Source organism: Erpetoichthys calabaricus, chromosome 4 (assembly GCF_900747795.2).
Source record: "Erpetoichthys calabaricus chromosome 4, fErpCal1.3, whole genome shotgun sequence".
NCBI lineage: Eukaryota > Metazoa > Chordata > Cladistia > Polypteriformes > Polypteridae > Erpetoichthys > Erpetoichthys calabaricus.
This window is the reverse complement of record NC_041397.2, coordinates 114,729,768-114,752,583: the sequence shown is the minus strand read 5'-3', so window position 1 is coordinate 114,752,583 and position 22,816 is coordinate 114,729,768. Positions and strand designations below refer to the sequence as shown.

General features: G+C 36.6%; 1 protein-coding gene across 1 annotated transcript in view; it reads right to left on the bottom strand.

The window, feature by feature from the left end:
- dhrs12 (dehydrogenase/reductase (SDR family) member 12) overlaps positions 1–22,816 on the bottom strand; it is a 37,823-nt gene that overhangs the window by 1,220 nt on the left and 13,787 nt on the right. The window contains exons 6-9 of the mRNA XM_028799704.2: positions 19,920–19,981; positions 18,618–18,722; positions 9,316–9,406; positions 4,268–4,405 (exon numbers count right to left, since the gene is read on the bottom strand). Coding sequence (XP_028655537.1) covers positions 4,268–4,405; positions 9,316–9,406; positions 18,618–18,722; positions 19,920–19,981 — 396 coding nt within the window. The remainder of the gene's footprint in view (positions 1–4,267; positions 4,406–9,315; positions 9,407–18,617; positions 18,723–19,919; positions 19,982–22,816) is intronic.

Here is a 22,816-nt window from a genome sequence, read left to right as displayed (position 1 = left end):
TTTAAATGAAAATGTGCTATATAAATAAATGATGTTGTTCAAAATCAAAAATTTCAATTGTAAGAATAATTGAAAAAGACAATTAGAACTGAAATTAGACAACTGAGAGCATTTCATGGAGCTGGTTTGGTTATTTAATATGTAAGTAGTCCCAAGATTTCTCCCTCTTCAAATACTGTACATGACTTGCAGGTTTGTTTCAGACCCTTACGTCCGTTTCAATGAAAAAGTGCCGTCTTACACCTCAAATGAACCTAGTTTTTCTCCCACTATTTAAGTATGAGATTCACACATGCATTTATCTTTAAAATCCATTACTCACTGGTTTTGGTAGGGCTTTTATTGAAAGCTGAATACGCACCATGAGCATGGGAAAGGTGCTATAGAAAATAAAAGGTATTATTATTATTATTAGTATGCTATAGAAAATAAAAGGTATTATTATTATTAGTAGTATTATTATTGTTATTTTTCAACATTATTCTAATCAATTATTTAAAAAGATTTTTACTGCAATGAATAAAGCAAGAAACATTTGTGTTTTGCTTTGCTCAAGGTGTACTGCATACACGAACCCCAACTTCTTTTGAACATTTTAGAAAGTAAAACAGTGGACCTCCATTTTTTTAAAAGCATATGATGTGGGAGAAAACTAAAGAATACAGAGAAAATTATACAACAGTATATACAAGACAGAATATGAAAAGTCCACACAGACAGTAATGAGGTAATAACCAAATATTGGTTCCTGGCATTGTCAAGCAGCAACGCTACCCTCTGTGACATTGTGCCATTCATTCTAACCAACACATAAAATACAGTAATCCCTTGCTATATCGCGCTTCAACTTTCGCGGCTTCACTCTGTCGCGGATTTTATATGTCAGCATATTTAAATATATATCGCAGATTTTTTGCTGGTTCGTAGGTTTCAGTGGACAATGGGTCTTTTCATTTCTGGTACATGCTTCCTCAGTTGGTTTGCCCAGCTGATTTCATACAAGGGACACTATTGGCAGATGGCTGAGAAGCTACCCAATCAGAGCACGTATTACGTATTAAATAAAACTCCTCAAATATATTGTGAGCACGGGGGCTGTTCGCACCCCTAGAGGATACGGCCACTCCTCAAAAAATGCTGAAAGACTACCTTCACATTGCTCCATTCCTTGTTGGGCTTACTTGTGGCTGCTTTGTCAAGCGATATGCTTCCGCACAGTGCTTTGCATACTTACAAGATCAAACAGCACCTATTGATTTTTGATTGTTTGCTTTTCTCTCTCTCGCGCTGACATTCTCTGCTCCTGACGGAGGGGGTGTGAGCAGGGGGGCTGTTCCCACCCCTAGAGGATACGGACGCTCGTCTAAAAAATGCTGAAAGACTACCTTCACATTGCTCCATTTCTTGCTGGGCTTCCTTGCAGCTGCTTTGTCAAGCGACATGCTTCCCGCACGGTGCTTCGCATACTTAAAAGCTCGAACGGCACATATCGATTTTTGATTGTTTGCTTTTCCCTCTCTCTCTCTCTATCTGACATTCTCTGCTCCTGACGCGCACTCCTTTGAAGAGGAAGATATGTTTGCATTCTTTTAATTGTGAGACGGAACCGTCATCTCTGTCTTGTCATGGAGCACAGTTTAAACTTTTGAAAAAGAGACAAATGTTTGTTTGCAGTGTTTGAATAAAGTTCCTGTCTCTCTACAACCCCCTGTGATTCTGTGCAAATCTGTGACCCAAGCATGACAATATAAAAATAACCATATAAACGTATGGTTTCTACTTCACGGATTTTCACCTTTCGCGGGGGGTTCTGGAACGCAACCCCAGCGATCGAGGAGGGATTACTGTAACATTTAAAAATTGTCTTCAAGGCTTTTCCATATAATTCTATAAGATTAATTTAGATATTGCAATATATGAACAATAATTGAAATAATTATAACAATAATCACCAGTGCTAACAATTCAGACAAAATATTCTATATTCAGGTTTCTACAATAACAAGTGATGAGTTCTGCCACAACAATCCACATCATTTCAGTCTAAAACTACAGCATTGTGTACAAAGGGGCAACCTCCATAATGCTGTGGTAGTGCTTATTTTCAACAACAGTTTTCTAAATCCTGGCCTATAGAATGCACCCTCACATTTTTTTCCATATTGCTTCTAGCTAATTCACCATTTTCATTTTGCCTTGCTCCTAACATTTCTGTCCCAGAGAAATTTGGAATGTGTATAATTTGTGATGTTCTGATCGATCAGCTACCAATCTAAATCTGCCAGTTGTCACAATTGATTGGTGATCTGTAAATTGGCCGATCACAGATAATTATTTTTTCAGCATCTGCTTTACTTTGCTTTACAGTAATTTAGTTGTTCTGCTCCTTTACACAAGGCAGTACAGTAGTTGAGTTAGTGCATGTCTTTTTTTTTTTTTTGCTGCGAACTTCCACTAAATAGTGACCTGTAAGGCAGACTTGACCAGAGAGAGAGAAGCTTGGAAAATTAGCCATTACGTTAAAGAAAGTGGAGTAATAAACAGAGAACAAGGAATAAGAGGAGTTGTACTGTACAATTTGACAAACAGCAAGAAAAGCTACTTTAATTAATTTAGAGCTGTCTTTTAATTAAAACAGACACCTTATGAGTCAGGATAGCGAATTTGTGTTAAGTGCAGCAGCTTACATTTTAATTGGCAAAAGAAAAGATCAGGACAAACTTGAAATTGCTGCTCAGTAAAAATTATTCTTGTGAGCTTATCAGCAAAGTGGGTCTTTTACTTACAGACCTGTTAAACATGTTAGCCTTGTATCTTCTTGACAAACATCTTATAAACATTTGGTAGATGTGTGGCTTTATTTAAAGGTCTGTATGGTGCTTTTTATTTGTTTTTATTTGTTCACTGTAGGGGTGGTATTGGCCTGGTGATGAGCGGTGCCTGGTTTCCTCCAAATGTGACGCCTGGCATTCACACCAAAGAGTTCAATCTTCAAAGCAGCAGAAATTTTTCTGTAACCTTCCCCAGATTTGTGCCTCGAGACAATCCTGTCTCTGAGGTCTACAGACAATTCCTTTGACTTCATGCTTGGTTTGTGCTCTGACATGAACTGTGAACTGTAGGACCTTATATAGACAGTTGTGTGCCTTTCCAGATCATGTCCAATCAACTGAATTTACCACAGGTGGACTCCAATTAAGCTGCAGAAACATCTCAAGGATGATCAGGGGAAACAGGATGCACCTGAGCTCAATTTTGAGCTTCATGGCAAAGGCTGTGAATACTTATGTACATGTGCTTTCTCAATTTTTTTTACCTTTAATAAATTTGCAAAAATCTCAAGTAAACCTTTTTCACGTTGTCATTATGGGGTGTTGTGCGTAGAATTCTGAGGAAAAAAAAATGAATTTAATCCATTTTAGAATAAGGCTGTAACATAAAATGTGGAAAAAGTGATGCGCTGTGAATACTTTCCGGATGCACTGTAAATATTGTAAATTTAAGCACTGCTTAACAGCCAATATCAAATAATTAAATCAAGGTCTGAATTATATATATATATATATATATATATATATATATATATATATATATATATATATATATATATTCAGACCTTGATATATATGTAATTTTTTTTTTCATATTTATTTTTGTTAGACAAATGGTAAAAAGTACTTTTTTAAATTTAGTCTTGTTTCAAAGTAGTACATGACATAGAAAATTAAAATGAGAAGTACTTTGTTTTCTTTAATGCCGCATGTATAATGGATATTTATTTTCTCTACATATTTTATTAGTTAAAAAAAAACTATGTATTTTGTATAGAAGTTATATAGTATTTAACAATAACACTTAATCTCTGGAATACTTTGCTCTGTAACCTGAGCCACATTAAATAGATCATTTTGTACCTTGTGTTAAAATTACCATATTGTTTGGAGGAAATTTTTTGGAAATACTTCTAGTATCCATTATATGCATCTATAAACAGTCTGCATTCTATAAAACATATTGTAAGCCTTTTTGACAAGATATACAGTAGAACAATGAAAAAAATGACAGTAACACATTTCAAGATTCCTATTGTTTTTAATGATAACATACTATTAACAGCATAGTTAGTAAAATGTGTGAAAACTGTCAATAAAACCATTTATAATAACTACATTAAAACTCAAGCTTCTGCATTTCATATGTTTTTTTAGCAACCAACAGTATTTTTGATGAACTTTGAGATTTTCATGAGGTACAGTACACAACTTACCCTGGAAAAAACAACCACTCTTTTCTTTGATGGTAGCAGGAGAGATGGCCAGCCACACTACTGTATCCGCTCCCTGAGCCTCTGTACGTAACTTTGTCTTCATCCTCTCATAAAAGTCAGGCATTGATGACATTACAGCTGTTAAAGAATGGAGCAGTTTCTTTTTAGAAATTTTATCCAGAAAAGAGATTCTTCCATGAACCATGAAAACATTAAAGTCTGCACCCATTGCTCTCTAGCCAATTACATGTAGGTTCCTCACATATTAGAACACAAACTATTGTGCCACTAACTTTTATCACCTTGTTCCAAACTACAATAGTTAAAATATTAAGTAATTTTTTTTAGTCTCACACTATTTGTACATTGTACCTTAAACATACCTACAAATATAGCAGAGTTTTGCTTAAGCATACTAATTATTCTTCTTCAAGACTACTACCTTGTAGATGTGTGAATGGCTATGGCTTGACTGGACAATAATAAAATTTAATGCAAGATTGCACAACATAAGGTGTCAATCATTCAGTGCAGTCACCAGTAACTTAAAATTAAAAACTACATACAGTGGAACCTCGGTTCATGACCATAATTTGTTCCAAACCTTTGGTCATAAACCGAATTGGTTGTGAACCGAAGCAATTTCCCCCATAGGATTGTATGTAAATACAATTAATCCGTTCCAGACCATACGAACTGTATGTAAATATATTTTTTTAAAATATTTTTAAGCACAAATATAGTTAATTACACCATAGAATGCACAGTGTAATAGTAAACTAATGTAAAAACATTGAATAACACTGACAAATACCCAGGCTCCCTGCTCAGCTGCACGTACAGGCTCGCTTTCAGCTGCACGCGCTCTCTCTCTCTCTCTAGCACGCGAGCGTGCCTGCTCTCTCTCTCTCTCTCTCATCAGCACACAAGCCTGCCTGCTCTCTCTGTTTCTCTCATCAGCACAAGAGGCTGCCTGCTCTCTCTCTCTCTCTCTCTCTCATCAGCACACGAGCCTGCCTGCTCTCTCTCTCTCACAAGCACACAAGCCTGCCTGCGCGCTCTCTCTCATCAGCACACGAGCCTGCCTGCTCTCTGTCTCTCTCATCAGCACACGAGCCTGCCTGCCTGCGCTCTCTCTCTCTCTCTCTCTCTCTCTCTCTCTCATCAGCACATAAGCCTGCCTGCTCTCTCTCTCTCTCTCTTATCAGCACATGAGCCTACCTGCTCTCTCTCTCTCTCATCAGCACACGAGCCTGCCTGCTCTCTCTCTCTCTCATCAGCACATGAGCCTGCCTGCCTGCTCGCTCTCTCTCTCTCTCTCTCATCAGCACATGAGCCTGCCTGCTCTCTCTCTCTCTCTCATCAGCACACGAGCCTGCCTGCTCTCTCTCATCAGCACACGAGCCTGCCTGCTCTCTCTCATCAGCACACGAGCCTGCCTGCTCTCTCTCATCAGCACACGAGCCTGCCTGCTCTCTCTCTCTCATCAGCACACGAGCCTGCCTGCGCTCTCTCTCTCTCTCTCTCTCTCATCAGCACACGAGCCTGCCTGCTCTCTCTCTCTCTCTCTCTCTCATCAGCACACGAGCCTGCCTGCTCTCTCTCATCAGCACACGAGCCTGCCTGCTCTCTCTCATCAGCACACGAGCCTGCCTGCGCTCTCTCATCAGCACACGAGCCTGCCTGCGCTCTCTCTCTCTCTCTCATCAGCACACGAGCCTGCCTGCTCTCTCTCTCTCTCTCATCAGCACACAAGCCAGCCTGAATGCTCTCTCTCTCTCTTACATTGCAGCAGTTCAACAGTTCACGTCTGACCGAGAACAATGCAACACGTGCGGAAATCATCAGCGCGCACAAACCGAAAGGGAAACTGGCTTGTTCGTATACCGAGTGTGTGGTCGTGAACCGAGGCAAAAGTTTGGCAAACTTTTTGGTTGTAAACCGAGTTGTACGTGTACCGAGGCATTCGTGAACCGAGGTTCCTTGTGAATCTGGATCTTTTTTCTGAAATTCAAACCATAACAAAAAGAAGCCAACTGTCACAAAAAAGGTATTCAAATTATTCGGACAAAAGAAATACACTTCAGTTAAAAAGGTGTCAATATACAAACTAACAAAATACAGTTGCCTTCAATTATCTTGGTGTACCTTGTTGCTGATAACACACAGAAGCCAATCAGAGTCGGCAAAAAACTTGTTTTGCTGGGAACTAGGGAATTATGAGGTAATATAGATAGACTATACAGTACATTCTTGATGTGAAACATTTTATAAACCTGCCAATATACCTGGATAAAAGAAAGCTAATAACTACGCATTATTAGCACTGGACAGGGACTCTAATGTGACATAACACTCAAAACCTACCCTTTCCATTGTTCTATAGGGTAGATTAATATCTGTTACCCAGAATTAAATCTGAGACTTCTGGGAAACATGCAGGAGGGTAAGTCTTAAGAAAAAAAAAAAAGAATGTGTGCTTTTTATTTTTCCATGTATCTAATTCAAATGGAAAATAATGGAACATTTTAATACTTTCATCTAGTGTCTCCACAAATGAATCAAACAAGATGCAACTTGGAAAGAAAACGCTACAGCTTTAAAAACAGCCCTATACCAACTAATACTAACAAAGTACTTTAGCTAAATACTACTAATACTAATTATTTCAGTAATAACCAATACCAAATGTTTACCCTAAAATACCACATTTTATATTCCTGCAATAATTGGTCACAATAGTCTTGTCATTAGAGCAGCTTATTACATTTCTGTCTGAACCTAATGCATTACATCTGCAAAGGTGAGAAGGGGCATTCAGAGAGACATGGAGCCAAGTTGACATTGTTGAAAAAGAAAATAATTTATTTCAGTATAAGATACAGTGCACACCAGTATGTATTTTTGCATTGTCTTTTGCTAACACCAAAATTATTTTATAGGCTGAAATATGAATTACATGTTCACTGTTTTAAAAAGGATAAAATGTTTTAAAATGTCACAGAACTGTCATGAGGCCCCTAGTTTATCTGTATTTTTTTTTTGCTAAAACTGATTTGTAATACACTTTCAAGGGTAGCAATATCCCCATCTTTACCTCTTAAATTAACACAAAAAAGACTAAACAAAATACAAGTACTCCTCACTTTACGACCGAGTTCCGTTCCGATGACTATGTCGTTAAGCGAATTGGTCAATAAGCGAGGAGCTTGCGCCGGGAATACAGGATCGTTGTAAAGTTATAAAATTATGCAACAAACTTCAAATTTATTCATAAAAAGACATGCATATGTACATATTATCATTTGTAAATAATTCTGTCGATTTTTCGCCTTCACGTGCCTTCAAAGTCTCAAAGATACTGCATGCCATAGCTTGAATTATTAAAAGGCTTATCGGCATATTATTTTGCATCTGGTTGTCAAACCAGATCGCCAATAATTTCTCCATCTCATTAATAAGACCTTTTCGCTACCTAGTTATTATGGCTTTAAATCCTGTCGATGATTTCACCGCCTCTTTCACTCTAACTTTATCCTTAAAAATCATTGAAATTGTCGAATGTGCCAATTTCAAGACACATGCTATTTCATCCATCCATCCATCCATCCTCTTCCGCTTATCCGAGATCGGGTCGCGGGGGCAGCAGCTTGAGCAGAGATGCCCAGACTTCTCTCTCCCCGGCCACTTCTTCTGGCTCTTCCGGAAGAATCCCAAGACGTTCCTAGGCCAGCCGAGAGACATTGTCCCTCCAGCGTGTCCTGGGTCTTCCCCGGGGCCTCCTCCCGGTTAGACGTGCCCGGAACACCTCACCAGGGAGGCGTCCAGGAGGCATCCTGATCAGATGCCCGACCCACCTCATCTGACTCTTCTTGATGCGGAGGAGCAGCGGCTCTACTCTGAGCCCCTCCCGGATGACTGAGCTTCTCACTCTATCTTTAAGGGAAAGCCCAGACACCATACGGAGGAAACTCATTTCAGCCGCTTGTATTCACGATCTCGTTCTTTCGGTCACTACCCATAGCTCATGACCATAGGTGAGGGTAGGAACGTAGATCGACTGGTAAATTGAGAGCTCTTGCCTTGCGGCTCAGCTCCTTTTTCACCACGACAGACAGATGCAGATCCCGCATCACTGCGGATGCCGCACCGATCCACCTGTCGATCTCCCACTCTATTCTTCCCTCACTCGTGAACAAGATCCCGAGATACTTGAACTCCTCCACTTGGGGCAGGATCCAGTTTTACCAGCTTTGTAGTCTTGTATGATTTTTATTTTCATTTCAAGGTCGATAGCTTTCCTTCATTTCTTAACAATTTCTCCAGATGATGCCATACTTTTTCTTTTTGTCGGCATCTGTACTATTTTGGGGTTACAAATATGTAAAAAAAAAAAAATGAGGTTACACAGTGACCGCTTGTAGGAATGAAACGGACTGAAAAAGCGCATAGCAAGCCTATAGTATGCTCAGTACGCAGGTCACCATTTGCCACTGACCGACACTCAAGCTGAGAAGGGGGATTCCCTAAATTGCAGGTCGAAACTCGATTGGTCGTAAGTGCGAGTGGTCGTTAAGCAAATAGGTCATAAAGTGAGGAGTACCTGTATACTTGATGGTAATTATTCAGATAAATATAGTGTGCATCTGTAACACTTCTGCAAAATTCTTCATTTAATTTCACAAAGCAAAAGACTAAACAAAAAGCAGTCTTGCTGGTATTTATTCAAATAAATATGATATGCACCTATAACACATCTGCAAAACTCTTCATATAGCTGATAAGGGTTTCACACTATTAACCTTTAGTAAGAAATGTAAAGTGAAGGAAGAAAGAATCAGGTATTTTTTTTTAAACACTGAGAGCTATGAAATCTGTTTGAAGTCAGTCAGTCCTGTGCTTCATGAAATGGTTACAAGAATCTTAATAAACGAATGGGGTTAAATATGCAGCTTCTCTGCTCATGAATAATAAATGTACCAGATATTAAGTTGGCCTATATGATTAAAAGCAACAAGACCCCCTAAGTTCACATCTGGTGTTTTTACCTGGAGTATCAGCCCAGCCTGGGTGCATCACAGAAAAGTGGATCTCTGGGTGCATTTTTGCCCAGTGCTCAGTAAGGATTACTTGCTGTCTCTGTAAAAACGAAACGGTGAAAAGTCATGAACAAATAACATAACTAAATAAAACAGTCTGCTAAATTAAAACTTACTACAAAGGATCCGTTTGTACTTTTACATTTTATCTACTGTATGCTGTGACAATTTGATAGGAAAATTAAGAAAATAAAACATAATAATCAGCTTAACTGCAATAGCTTAACTTTGCACAGAGCCAAAGTTGTTCTGGTGAACCGTAATAATCAGGATGGAGGTAAATATATAAATAAATGCTGAATATGTCTTGCTACTGATAACTAAATGTACAAAAACATTAAAAATTTGTCTACAAACCACACAGCAAAAGCAAATACAGTGGAACCTCGGTTTGAGAGTAACTTGGTTTACGGGTGTTTTTGCAAGACGAGCTAAAATTTTTAATAAATTTTGACTTGATAAACGAGCGAGGTCTTGCAATACGAGTAGTATGTATATGCTTTGTCTGCTGAGCGTCATGTGATCACAACTGAGCTGATGGTTCTTCTCTCTCTCTTGCTGAGGAATTGTGGGTAATCATCTCCTATTCTCCGTCTGAGTCGGCGTGCCTCACTCATATAGTCAACATCCGTACGAGCGTATACTGTTTATTACAGCATTGTGACTGTGTGTGTGTGCTGTGATGTGCGAGTCCCCGTCTTGCACCCCAAAACACGAAGCTGAGTCTCAGTACTTTAGCAACACCAGCTTTATTCAGCTTGAAACAGCAACAGCACGGTTATTTATTGTAGCGGGATCTGCCACTCTCCAATACACAGACACAGCAGTCAGGCATGGTCGTGGCCAAGTAATAATGCCCTGTGCATTTATAATGTTCCTTGTATCACACATCAACGGCAGGCACTTATAGCATGTCCGCAATCTTTTCGGATTCGCTTTTACGGTGAACTGCTACAGTGCTGGGAGACTGCGATTGCTTTGGGACGCTCTTCCGTTTGACGTCCCGTTGGGTGGAATCCCACAAGAGTTTAGAAACTCATTCACACCAGCCATGATTCTTTTCAAAGGTAAAGTGCAGGTTAATTTGTTTTATGTATTTTTACTTTATATTTTGTATTAATAATTTTTATATGAATAGTTTTGGGTTGAGGAACGAATCATCTGAGTTTCCATTATTTCTTATGGGGAAATTCACTTTGATATACGAGTGCTTTGGACTGCGAGCACGTTTCCGGAACGAATTATGCTCGCAAAACGAGGTTCCACTGTAGATACATCAATAATTTCCACTCCAGACAAAGAAAAATATATTTTTGGTGGAGGATAACATACTTTTCTGCAAAAATGTCAACAAACAGTAGACGGCAGTCTGAGATCAGTATTCAGCAGTGTATCTCCATGGAGCTACATCAACAAAAACGGGTTAAACTGCTGCTATATTCGATTTTAAAAGTGTTAGTTGTCATTTGCTAAATTAATGATGTCTGCCAGAGAGACCAGAAATTGAGATGACTGCAGACTAACATTCTGGCAGACATTCAAACCCAGTCAGATAACTGCTTATGTACTGCTGCAACATAAAAGACAGACTTCAATTAATATGAAAAAAAAGAACAGTTGTCCTGCTGATCATTTACACAGAAAAAGTAAAATGTTCAACGTAGATATGAAAAAGTTTCAACCACTAAAGAAGTGTCAGTTGTATCATGAATTTAATATTTTTTTTTTGCATACACATTTTTCAAAGTGAAAAATGCAATGACACTGCCACTTCTTGTAAGGAAGCCTGTTACATGCCAACTTAACTATATGTGTATACTTGTATATATATTTTGATTAACTTTTATTTTCTAAATTGTACTAGCCCTGCCATTCTGTCATTATAGTTAACCACTGCCACCAAAATCTCCAACATTTATTCTGCTTACGTGAATTTATTTGTATACTCTGTTCACATACAACATCATGCCATTGTATCTGCATAATGATATCTATCAAATATGGACTAAGATGTCAATTCCAAGAAATTATACCAGATGCTGTGAGCATTAAAAGGAATATACTTTCCATTATTTTTACATAAGGAAAGTTAATACATACACCGTGGTCAGCAATATCACATTTTGGGATAAAAAGAAGACAGAATGATTGTGTATATTAATAGACCTGGGTAACAATAATGATTTTCTGATTAATCATTATTTTTCATTTTAAACATTCACTATCGATTCTTAAAGTCTCAAGATCTATCTTGCGAATCTCTATCCTGCTTAATTACAATATTTATATTTTTGCTCATCTTCATTTTTGGCATCAGATCCAGAAGATGGTGCGAATGCGCCTGTTAAGGCTTTCTATGGAAAAAACACTTTATTTCTTCACATAAAATGGTGTGTCCTCTTTAAATTAAATCATTGTCTTAGACACTTAAATCAGATGTGTGGACTTACTAAGGATTCTAACGGTGCAGTGGTAAAGAATCACTGGATAAAAGCAAAGACATATGTATGTTGTGCACCTCACATGTTAATTATTGTTGTAACACAACAAATTTGAGAAATCACTTACTCTGACATCACCCATAAACGTAATCTCAGTTGACGTCCAATTGAGTAGCACCTAAACAATCTACACTGCAGATGGCGGATAGCTCCAAGCTTCTGTTTAATTCACCTTGTGCCCAAAAAGTAACAGAGTCTTTAGTAGTTTTTATCTGTTAACATAACAGACCTTAAAGATAAGAAATCCTATAACTTGCTTCAAATGGCAAAGCAAGTGGGCAATTGTTGGAATTTTCACAGCAGCCTGCAATACAAAAGTGAGTGTGTGCTCAAAGCAGCATATTTGAAGTAGCTTCTTAATAGTGGCATTATCAGTCACGATGGACAGTTCTTTTCTTTTAAGTTCCATTTATTCAATGCCGCTGTCAACAACCATTAGCTCTAGAAGCTCATTTTAAAATGTTTGCTTTTTGGTTGAGGATTGCGACAACACATTATTGAAATTGATTAACATGACTGCAACAAGTGAGCAACTGAAGAATTATAGAAATACACAAGTCTAAGCTGTTTCCGACACTTTTTTGAAAGTTAATTAAAATTAAAGAGCCGTATTCTATCAAGGCACGGGAAGGACCTATGATCTGATCGCTGGATCCATGTTTAAAGAGACTGGTATTATAATTATACATCCCTTATTTTCTTTTTTTTTTTTTTTTTATTATCTGGACTTTATATGTTATATGTTTATGTTTTAATCAGAGTTATAGAGTTATAGACGTGAGTGTGAAAATGTGGAAGTGATTAAAGTAGGATTCGTTTTATTTATTTATTTTTTTTATTTATTTATTTTTTATTTTTTTTATTTTACTATACCTTAAAGTAGACTGTTTAACTTCATACCCTTGGTTTATTGCTTGTTCTACTATTTATACAATTACCATTATACTATTACAGTAGGAATTACCAGGTTTATCCTAGACTAGTTTTTAAAATCATTCCCAGGGTTGTTTTTTTTTTTAATCTTAATATCTTAACTTAAAAGCGCTGAAGATTATTTCAAGCTTAAATATTGTTAATGAGAACATTTTCGGCAGATAGTATTAAGGATTTAACTGTAAAAGATATCTCTGTTTTAATTCTGTAACGCCGCTGCAGGGTGGGGTTTGTTTTGTTTCGGACGTGCTCTGTCTCTTCGTATGTCAGAGGACTGGAACATCGCGAAGTGGGGTTTAGCCTCATGTGGGGAGGCAAAATGGGGGGGTGGGGGGATAAAGGGGGGAGAGAAGGAGAGCAGGTTATATCTAATCTATTCTTATAATCCTTATAATTATAAATATCAATGCAACAACAGGCTAACATGCAACAACTCATGGGGAATCTTGAAACTAAGATTAAAACTGCCATATTACCAATTAAAACTATAAATGACATTAAAAACTCAGAATCAATGTCTCCATGATGGGACAGTTAACTTTGTGAGCTGGAATGTTAAAGGCCTGAATCACGAATTAAAGAGAAAGAAAGTATGCTCTCACCTAACAGGCTTAAACGCTAAAATAGTATTTCTACAGGAGACCCACTTACTAACCAAGGATCAGTTCAGATTACAAAAAGACTGGACTGGCCAAATGTTCCATTCTAGCTTTATAAAGAAAACTAGAGGGGTGGGAATTCTCATACATAGAACAGTTCCATTTGTAGCATCAGAGGTAGTGTCGGACCCTGAAGGGAGATATGTGATGGTCATGGGCAACTTATATAACAGTAAAATGATTTTGATAAATGTTTATGCACCCAATGTTGATGATAAGGAATTCATGCAAAATCTATTTGCATCCATTCCCAATGTGAACACTCATAAAATTATAATGGCTGGGGACTTTAATTGTGTTTTAAATCCACTCTTAGATAGGACTCCTGTGACAGGGGGGACGACATCTAATACTGCAAAGATAATTACACAGTTTTTAAATGATCACAACTTATCAGACCCCTGGAGGTTTCTTAACCCAAACTCAAGAACATATTCGTTCTACTCACCAGTGCATTATAGCTACTCAAGAATTGATTATTTTTTTATAGATAATAATTTCCTGCCTACAATTAAATCATGCAAATATGACACAATTGTTATCTCTGACCATGCCCCTCTAGTCTTGGAGCTAAAATCAATAAGCCCCTCATACTCACCTCGCAGATGGCGTCTTAACCCTCTTTTATTGGCAGACGAGAACTGCACAGAATTTATATCCAAACAAATCAGCTTCTTCCTAGAGACAAACACGTCCACAGAGGTTTCTGCAGGAACACTCTGGGAAACTCTAAAGGCCTTCTTAAGAGGCCAGATTATTTCATATCTTTCCCATAGAAATAAATTAGAAACCAAGAAAGTGTCAGAGCTAAGAAATGAAATTACTAGAATAGATGAAGAACAAGCCAGGCGTCCAAGTGAAGCTCTTCACAGGAAAAGGCAGGCCCTGCATACAGAACTTAACATCTTAACAACTAAAGAAACTGAACAACTTATTTATAAGTCTAGACAGCATTACTATGAACACGGAGAAAAAGCTAATAAGCTTTTAGCACAACAAATTCATAAACAAGAAGTTCACAATGCAATACCAGTAATCACCAACAAGAATGGAGAAGAAATCATCGACCATAATAAAATAATGCACACATTTAGAGATTACTATAAGTCTTTATATTCCACTGAGCCCAAAGAAGACAACACGCAATCTAATGCATTTCTGGATAATTCACAAATACCACAAATAGATGCTTTAAGTGCTGAGGAACTGGATAAACCTCTAACGCTAACAGAATTACTAGACGCTATAAAGTCACTACAAAGCGGGAAATCATCAGGCCCTGATGGTTACCCCGTAGAGTTTTATAAGAAATTCTCCACTCAGCTAGCTCCACTCTTATTGGTAACATTTACAGAAGCTAAAGACCACCAAATACTACCTCAAACATTTCGACAAGCATTAATCACCGTCTTTCCTAAACAAAATAAGGACTTGTTACAATGTGCATCATATAGACCAATTTCACTCCTGAATAATGATGTTAAGATACTCTCAAAAATCCTAGCTAGAAGGATGGAGAAAGTACTGCCCTCGGTAATATCACAAGATCAAACTGGATTTATTAAAGGCCGACATCTATCTTCAAATCTCCGACGCTTGTTTAATGTTATATATTCACCAGCAAAATCAAACACCCCAGAGATATTACTATCATTAGACGCAGAAAAGGCATTTGACATGATCGAATGGAATTACCTTTTCACTGCATTGGAGAAATTTGGGTTTGGCCCGAATATTTGTGCTTGGATCAAACTACTGTATACCAGTCCAGAAGCTTCAGTTTGTATTAATAAAATTTGCTCAGACTACTTTAAACTAGAACGTGGTACCAGACAAGGATGTCCCTTGTCGCCACTGTTGTTTGCAATCGCTATTGAACCACTGGCAGTTCACTGCCGAAATTCTTATCAGATAAAGGGGATTGTCAGAGAAGGACTGGAACAGAAAATTTCTCTATATGCAGATGATATGGTCTTATATATATCGGACCCAGAAAACACTGTCCCTGCTGTTTTAACAGCACTAACAGAATTTCAAAAGATATCTGGTCTTAGAATTAATCTGAATAAAAGTATACTCTTTCCAGTGAACTCACAAGCATATAATATTAAATTAGACACCCTACCTTTTACCATAGCAGATCAGTTTAAATACCATGGGGTAAATATCACAAGTAAACATAAAGCTCTTTATCAACAAAATTTTGGCGTCTGTATGGAAAAAATTAAGCAAGACTTGCATAGATGGTCAACCCTTCATCTCACTCTAGCCGGAAGAATTAACATTGTTAAGATGAATATCCTTCCTAAACTTCTCTTTTTATTTCAAAACATTTCAATATATATCAATAAATCGTTTTTTAAACAGTTAGATTCAATAATAACCTCATTCATTTAGAACTCAAAACACCCATGTATCCGAAGAGCGACCCTACAAAGACCTCAGGCAGAAGGTGGCATGGCTTTACCTAATTTTCAGTTTTATTACTGGGCAGCAAACATACAAGCCATAAAAACCTGGACACAAATAAATGCACATACACAGGCTTGGTCTGCAATAGAAGTAAAATCCTGTAGTACTTCTTTATATTCCCTGCTCTGCTCTCCAATAAATGAAAGTTATCGCAAATATACTAATAACCCAATTGTGCTTTACTCACTCAGAATATGGAACCAAATTAGGAAGCATTTTAAGATGGAAAATCTTTTATCAGTGGCACCTCTGCAAGGGAACCACCTCTTTCAACCTTCGCAAGTATATCCAGTTTTTAATACCTGGAAAAGTTTTGGAATTAAAATGCTCAGAGATCTTTATATAGACAACATATTTACATCTTTTGAACAATTACGTTCAAAATTTAACCTCCCAGCTACACATTTCTTTTACTATCTTCAAATTAGAAATTTTGTTAAACAGAAATTGCCCGATTTCCCCCACCTTGCACCCTCCACAATGCTGGAAAAAATACTGCTCAATTCCAAGGAAACAAACACTATTTCCGCAATATATAAAATCTTATTAGAGTCCCTACCTTTCAAAGATCCAAGAGGACACTGGGAAGAAGATCTCTTAATCAATATATCAGAAAAGGAGTGGAAGGTAGCAAAGCAGAGAATTCACTCGAGTTCTATATGCGCAAAGCATAGAATTATTCAACTAAAAATTATATATCGAGCTCATCTGTCTCGCTTAAAACTGTCCAAAATGTTTCCAGGCCAGGATCCAACCTGCGAGCGCTGCAACCAAGCTCCTGCCTCACTGGGTCACATGTTCTGGGCCTGCACCAAACTAACATCATTTTGGACAAAAATTTTTAAGTGCCTCTCAGACAGCCTTAGTATCACAATCCCTCCTAACCCACTAACAGCTGTGTTTGGTGTCCTTCCAGATGGACTTGAATTGGAGAAGGACAAGCAAACGGTGATTGCATTCACTACACTCTTGGCACGCAGACTTATTTTGTTAAATTGGAAGAATCCTAATTCTCCTCTTATAAGTCAGTGGGAAACCGATGTTTTATATTATTTGAAATTGGAAAAAATCAAATTTTCAGTTAGAGGATCTGTACAAAATTTTTTCAAAACTTGGCAGGATTTAATCAATATTATTTTAGAATAAGAGAATTAACTATTATTGCATTTAACTCCCTTCTCCATCTCTTATTTATATAGATATTTACTTCTCCCCTTCTTTTGTCTAATGTTGCCTTATTAAAAAGCCTTAAAGAAATTTTCCTTTAGCTAAGCTCTCCTTCTCAGGGGTGGGGTTTGATTTGTTTTCAAATTTGTTGGGTTATAAATTGATCTGTTTGTATGGAATGATTACAATGAAAATTAATAAAATAAAAATATTAAAAAAAAAAAAAGAAATACACAAGTCTTCCCACTGTAATCTTTAATTTCGACTAATTCTAGACTATTTGAAATGTCCAATAGGGGAATAAATTTGGCTAACAGTTTAGTTGAATGGTGTATAACACACTAACAGGTTACTGAATAACATTTATTATTTAAGAAGCAATATTTGATTATTTTATACAGTATTAATATTATTTGCAAGATAATATTGATGTTTCATAAAGTAGATGCCATTGCATTATTTTAAAACAAGCAGTCTCCCCACCCTAATATGTGTGGACTCTGATGTGCGATACATATGTTAAAGTGGTGAATTCTGAACGAGTGCAGTGCAGTAAAAAAGGTTTTTATTTTAATTATTATTATTATTTATTTATTTATTTTATTTTTTTTTTAAAAGAGCAATGATATTTTGTTCTACATGTTCCAAATACTGCGGTGGGCAGGCACCCTGCCTGGGGATTTGTTCCTGCCTTGCGCCCTGTGTTGGCTGGGATTGGCTCCAGCAGACCCCCGTGACCCTGTAGTTAGGATATAGCAGGTTAGATAATGGATGGATGGATGTTCCAAATACTGCTGTTAACTGTTCATTACTAATCAAGTAAACAACCTTCAAATAAAGCATTAGTGAAATTTGTCACATTATATTAATGTTCTCTATGCATGGTAATATCTAAAAAAGCCTCAACTTCAGATACATCAGTGCATGATAATTAAGTCAAGATAAAATCGATATCAAATTGAATTGGGGCATTGTGAATTGGAATCGAATTAAACTGGGACATCAGTGCTGATAGCCAGCTCTATATATATATGAAAGAAAGAAATCTCAATATATTACATTTCATGGAGACGTGCTTGTAATCATATCAGTTGTCAAAGAACTAAAACAAGGCAGCCGCATAGGAAGGGATTTTGCAAATGGTACAAATAGATGAACATACTGTATGGCTAGCAACATATTTTGTAGTGAAAAAAAAAAAAAAAGTCTGTGATAGATGTGGACAGTAATATTATAATCTTGGTGTATTTCAGATTCATAAGGCTACTCTTCCCCCATTAAAGTAGAAAATCTTACCACCTATCTTTGTGAATTAATAGTTGCATAACTGCTGACTTTGTCATAGTTCTGGAAGGAGCTTTTCATTTAAAAGATGAAAAAAAAATAAAAAGAAAAAAGAAAAGTTAACTTCTTTACAAATTAAAATATGGATCAATGATTCAGGGAAAAAAACCTCAAACTCACATACTTTACACAGAAAATATCTAATCAGCAAATATTTAATTATAACGATTCTTACTTTGTTCTGTGCATATGCCATTGTACCATCAAACTGGCCTTTTTCAAACTGCAAGTCATCAACATTCAATTTCTGAACAAGCATCCCTCCTGAGGAAACTGTTACCTATGAATGAAACATTGAGACAAGAAATACATTACATATTGTACAAATCTCCAATTTGATTCATGCAATTCTGATTCACAGTGGTGGGCAAGCCTATCCTGGAAGCATTACCAACGAAGCAAGAAGCTGCTCATGGGCATGGCTGCATTCCACTGAAGGACACAAACACATTCACATTATCACTTGCATTGGGGGTGTCACCAATTAGCCTAAGCACATTTGGGAATGTGGAGGGAAAATCAGAGTACTTGGAGAGAAAACCCACACAAACACAGGAAGAACATGTACACTCCACAAAGACAATGATGGGGCACAGGATTTAAACTCAGGACTCTGGATCCATGATGCTGTAGTGCTAACCTTTGCACTACTGCGGCTACACAACAGAAAAAACAAGATTTAATAATGACCCAATACAACACAAGTAACTATTTTTATCACATATTATAACTTATTGTTTAATGTTAGTTTAAGGAAAATCTCTGAAAATAAACAAAAAATAAAGATTAAAACCATTAATAAAGAGAAAGTGCTTTACTAAACTGAACTAGAAGTAACTTATGGTGTTTCAAAAGAAAAGAAAACAATTGATACTGCAGCAGATTTTACCCACTGTAAAGTTTAGGGGTTACCGCAAAATATCCTTAAATTGAAAAGGGGAGCACTTATTATACATCTTAAAAATGTTAAATACCCTTTATTTAGTAATGCCAGATGATTTTTAATTAAAAATATTTATAATCTGGGACAAGTATAATAGCTACTACACATGATGTTTGTTGTACCAGATGTACATTATAACATCATACTTTCAATTCAAAATTAACTTTTTTGCGATACACATTGTTAAATTAAATTATTATTAATAAAATGTAATTTCTAAACTAAACAAAATGGGAAAAGACTTGATGAATCAATGCTTTCTTCATGGATGATTATCTGAGAGTTACACCAGAGTGGCCAAAATAAATAATGTATACTGTATATTATTAATAATTTAATATGCATAAACAAATTAGTACATCCTGGAAACAGTAGGTATTTGTGGCAGTTATGAATAAAAACTGAAAAAAAATTTGCTAGATTTAGTTTGTATCTGACTTAACTTAGTAGTAGACACTAGTAGTTTACCATTCAGAATTTTAAGCTCCTTTAACCAAATGCAGGCTTAACCCAGAATTAAAGTTACACACTTACCACTCTGGCATCTTCTGCACTTTTCAAAACAGGTATCAGAGTAGTAGTTAGTATATAAGTTCCTAAAGGAGAATAATTTCTTAAGGTCAGGGAAATTGTCCAGTCTTTAAATTTACACTATATCTAATTTTACACTAGTATGAATTAATGTATGTAATAGAAGCCAAACAATCTCTCTGGTGGTCACTAATACTAAAACACACCATCATATGACCCAAACACTGACAACCACATGAAAAAAATCATTAATGTTAAAGGACATGGAAGATCACTGTCTGCACCAACAACACATTAAAGATTACGAGCCATCCTCCTATAGTCTGTGCCCATGTTCTTCTTTGCAGTACCCATCAAAAGGCAAGAAACAACTCTGTACAGGATGGCGGCCCATCATTGTGAACACTCAAACTAACACACATGCTGGGTCAATTTAAAGTTGCCATTTGGCCCAAATTGTACATTTTTTGAGACAATGAAAAAATACCCTGAGAAAACCCATGTAAACTCCATTTACTGTGGAATTATGCCCTATTTATCAAGCACCACAATTACAATGTTAGATGATGGTTTTTTAATTTACTCATTGCATTTTGTATATATACTAGCTGTGTAAGTCCATGCTGTAAAAAGCCTGGGGTCCTAGAAACTATTGAAATTGTCAGAAAAAAAAAACTGAAATGTAGTGATATCAAGTAAACTGAAAGGAACTACTCTGGGCCTCTCTGTCCTAGGAGGATTCATTTTGCCGACATGCTCGCCTCACTTGTGTATTAGCGGCAGGAGGAAAATTAAAAGAGATACTGTTTGCCAATGTTAGCAGCTAAGCAACTTTGTCTTTCTTCTGGGGTTTCATTTTCCTGACGTGCTGGCCTCACTTGTGTTATTAGTAGCTAAGGGAGTTTTCTGTTTCCTCAGAGGTGGAGCCCTTATTCCAACTCCACCTCTCACTTCCGGGCTGGACAGACAGACACACACACACTTCCACGCGTAGAACTTTATATATAAGACAAATTGTGAGCTTTGTCTTTTGATCAAACTATATAATTTTTAAATTACTTTTGTGTACTGTGTCTCCAACCCTCAACTAAATTTCAACCTTTATTAACAAGTCATTTACTTGGCCATCTTAAGTTTTATTTAAAGCATCACAAGGCACTAAAAAAAATTTAAATCTTAAAGATGCATTATTTGCATAACAAACTGAGCATTTACTTCAGCAAGTAAAAACATTCAAGTTACACATCACTAATGACTAAAAAGTAAAATGTGTTCATCCCCTTTGTAAGTGCAGGCTTATATTTACTTAGATACAATACTCTTCCTCATGTCATTTGTTAATAGATTCCTCCTGTGTATGAAATAATTGGATCTCCTGCTTTGTATTAAATCGTGAATGCTTCAAAATGAAGACAATCAATCATCTTAAGCAAACTAGAAATCTTATTACAGAGAAGCACAAGTCTGGGAAAAGACCAAAAAAAAAAAAAACAATTAAGAGTCCTCCTAGAGTCAACTGATTAACTAATTTGTGCTCTTCGGTTTGTAAAAGGAAAAACCATGTAGACACTGGGAAAACCCCCCCAGCATTCTGGATCTGTGTGAGGCACCACTGCAAACTACTGTGCCACCCTAAGGAAGATATTTTACTATTAACTGTAAATTATTTTAAGTAATAATTATTACTAAAGTTATTAATACTTTACAATATGAATGAAAATCAGGGGTTGCGAATGTTCATGAGTTAAAATTCCCCAAGACAATCCATAAGACAGATCCTTATGCGGAGACTGGCATGGAAAGGGCAACTAACATTAACCCACCAGTGTTTCATAGAAAATCTTGTCTTCTGTTGAGACTGAATATAGTGGGACTGCTGTAGTATGTAAAATTCACAAAGCAAACATAGTACAGCTGCCAGGCCATACTGTTCCCACCGTACTGTAAGCTTTTTTGCTGATGTGTGTCATGATTAATGGAATAGACAAATGGTCACAATAAAGAGAACACGACATAAAAGCCTGCATCTATTTGGCAGAAAACTATAAACCTGGTAAGAAACATGTTGTTTAATCAGGACATTAATCCAACGCACACTCTCAGATTAACACCACAGCAGATTTAAAGTAAAGTAAATAAAATAGATTCCTTTGACAGTCCTCGTCAGAAACATGAATCCCATTGTAAATCTGGGGGAAGACCTCAAAATTTCAGTCAATCACTGGAAATTTATAAAAATAATGACCAAATAATGCACTATTAAAATCTTCATAGTTAAAGGATGAATTCAGAATTTTTCAAGTCCGTTATTTATTTACAAACATTGAATATATGCATTTGCCACATTAAATTGTGTTTTAAAGTTAAGCATTTTCTATAAATAAAAAAAACAAAAACAGCCAGTCCTGGCATTTTACACTAGAACCTGATGGAGCACAAGGCCCCACCTGAAAATAAAATATCTTCTTTAAAGTGGCAAAAGTTTTGATGTAAGAAAACATGTCTTCCTCATATCCATTACATATCCGTGACAGAAAGGGGATCTGGAAATAACCATTTTATTGCATATTCCTGATACTATTTCTCTCAAGGTAAGGATGCCTTTTTCTGTTTGTTTGTGTGATAGCAATGGCCTTCATGGGAGGTATTCTTACATAAATATAGAAGTAAATCAACAAGATACCAAGCACACAGCATGAAAAGATTACTATGATTTTGTCGAGAGGAAACCATGCCCTGGTGGGTCAAAGGTTGTTGTGGAAGAAGACAAGTGCTGAGCTATTGCACACAGCTAGCCCTCTTTTAAAATAGCTAAATCAAGTTTTATCAGTACTTTTTTTTGTTTCAGCTATTTTACAATGTGTATGTAATCTGAAGATGCAGATCAATTCTCAACAGTT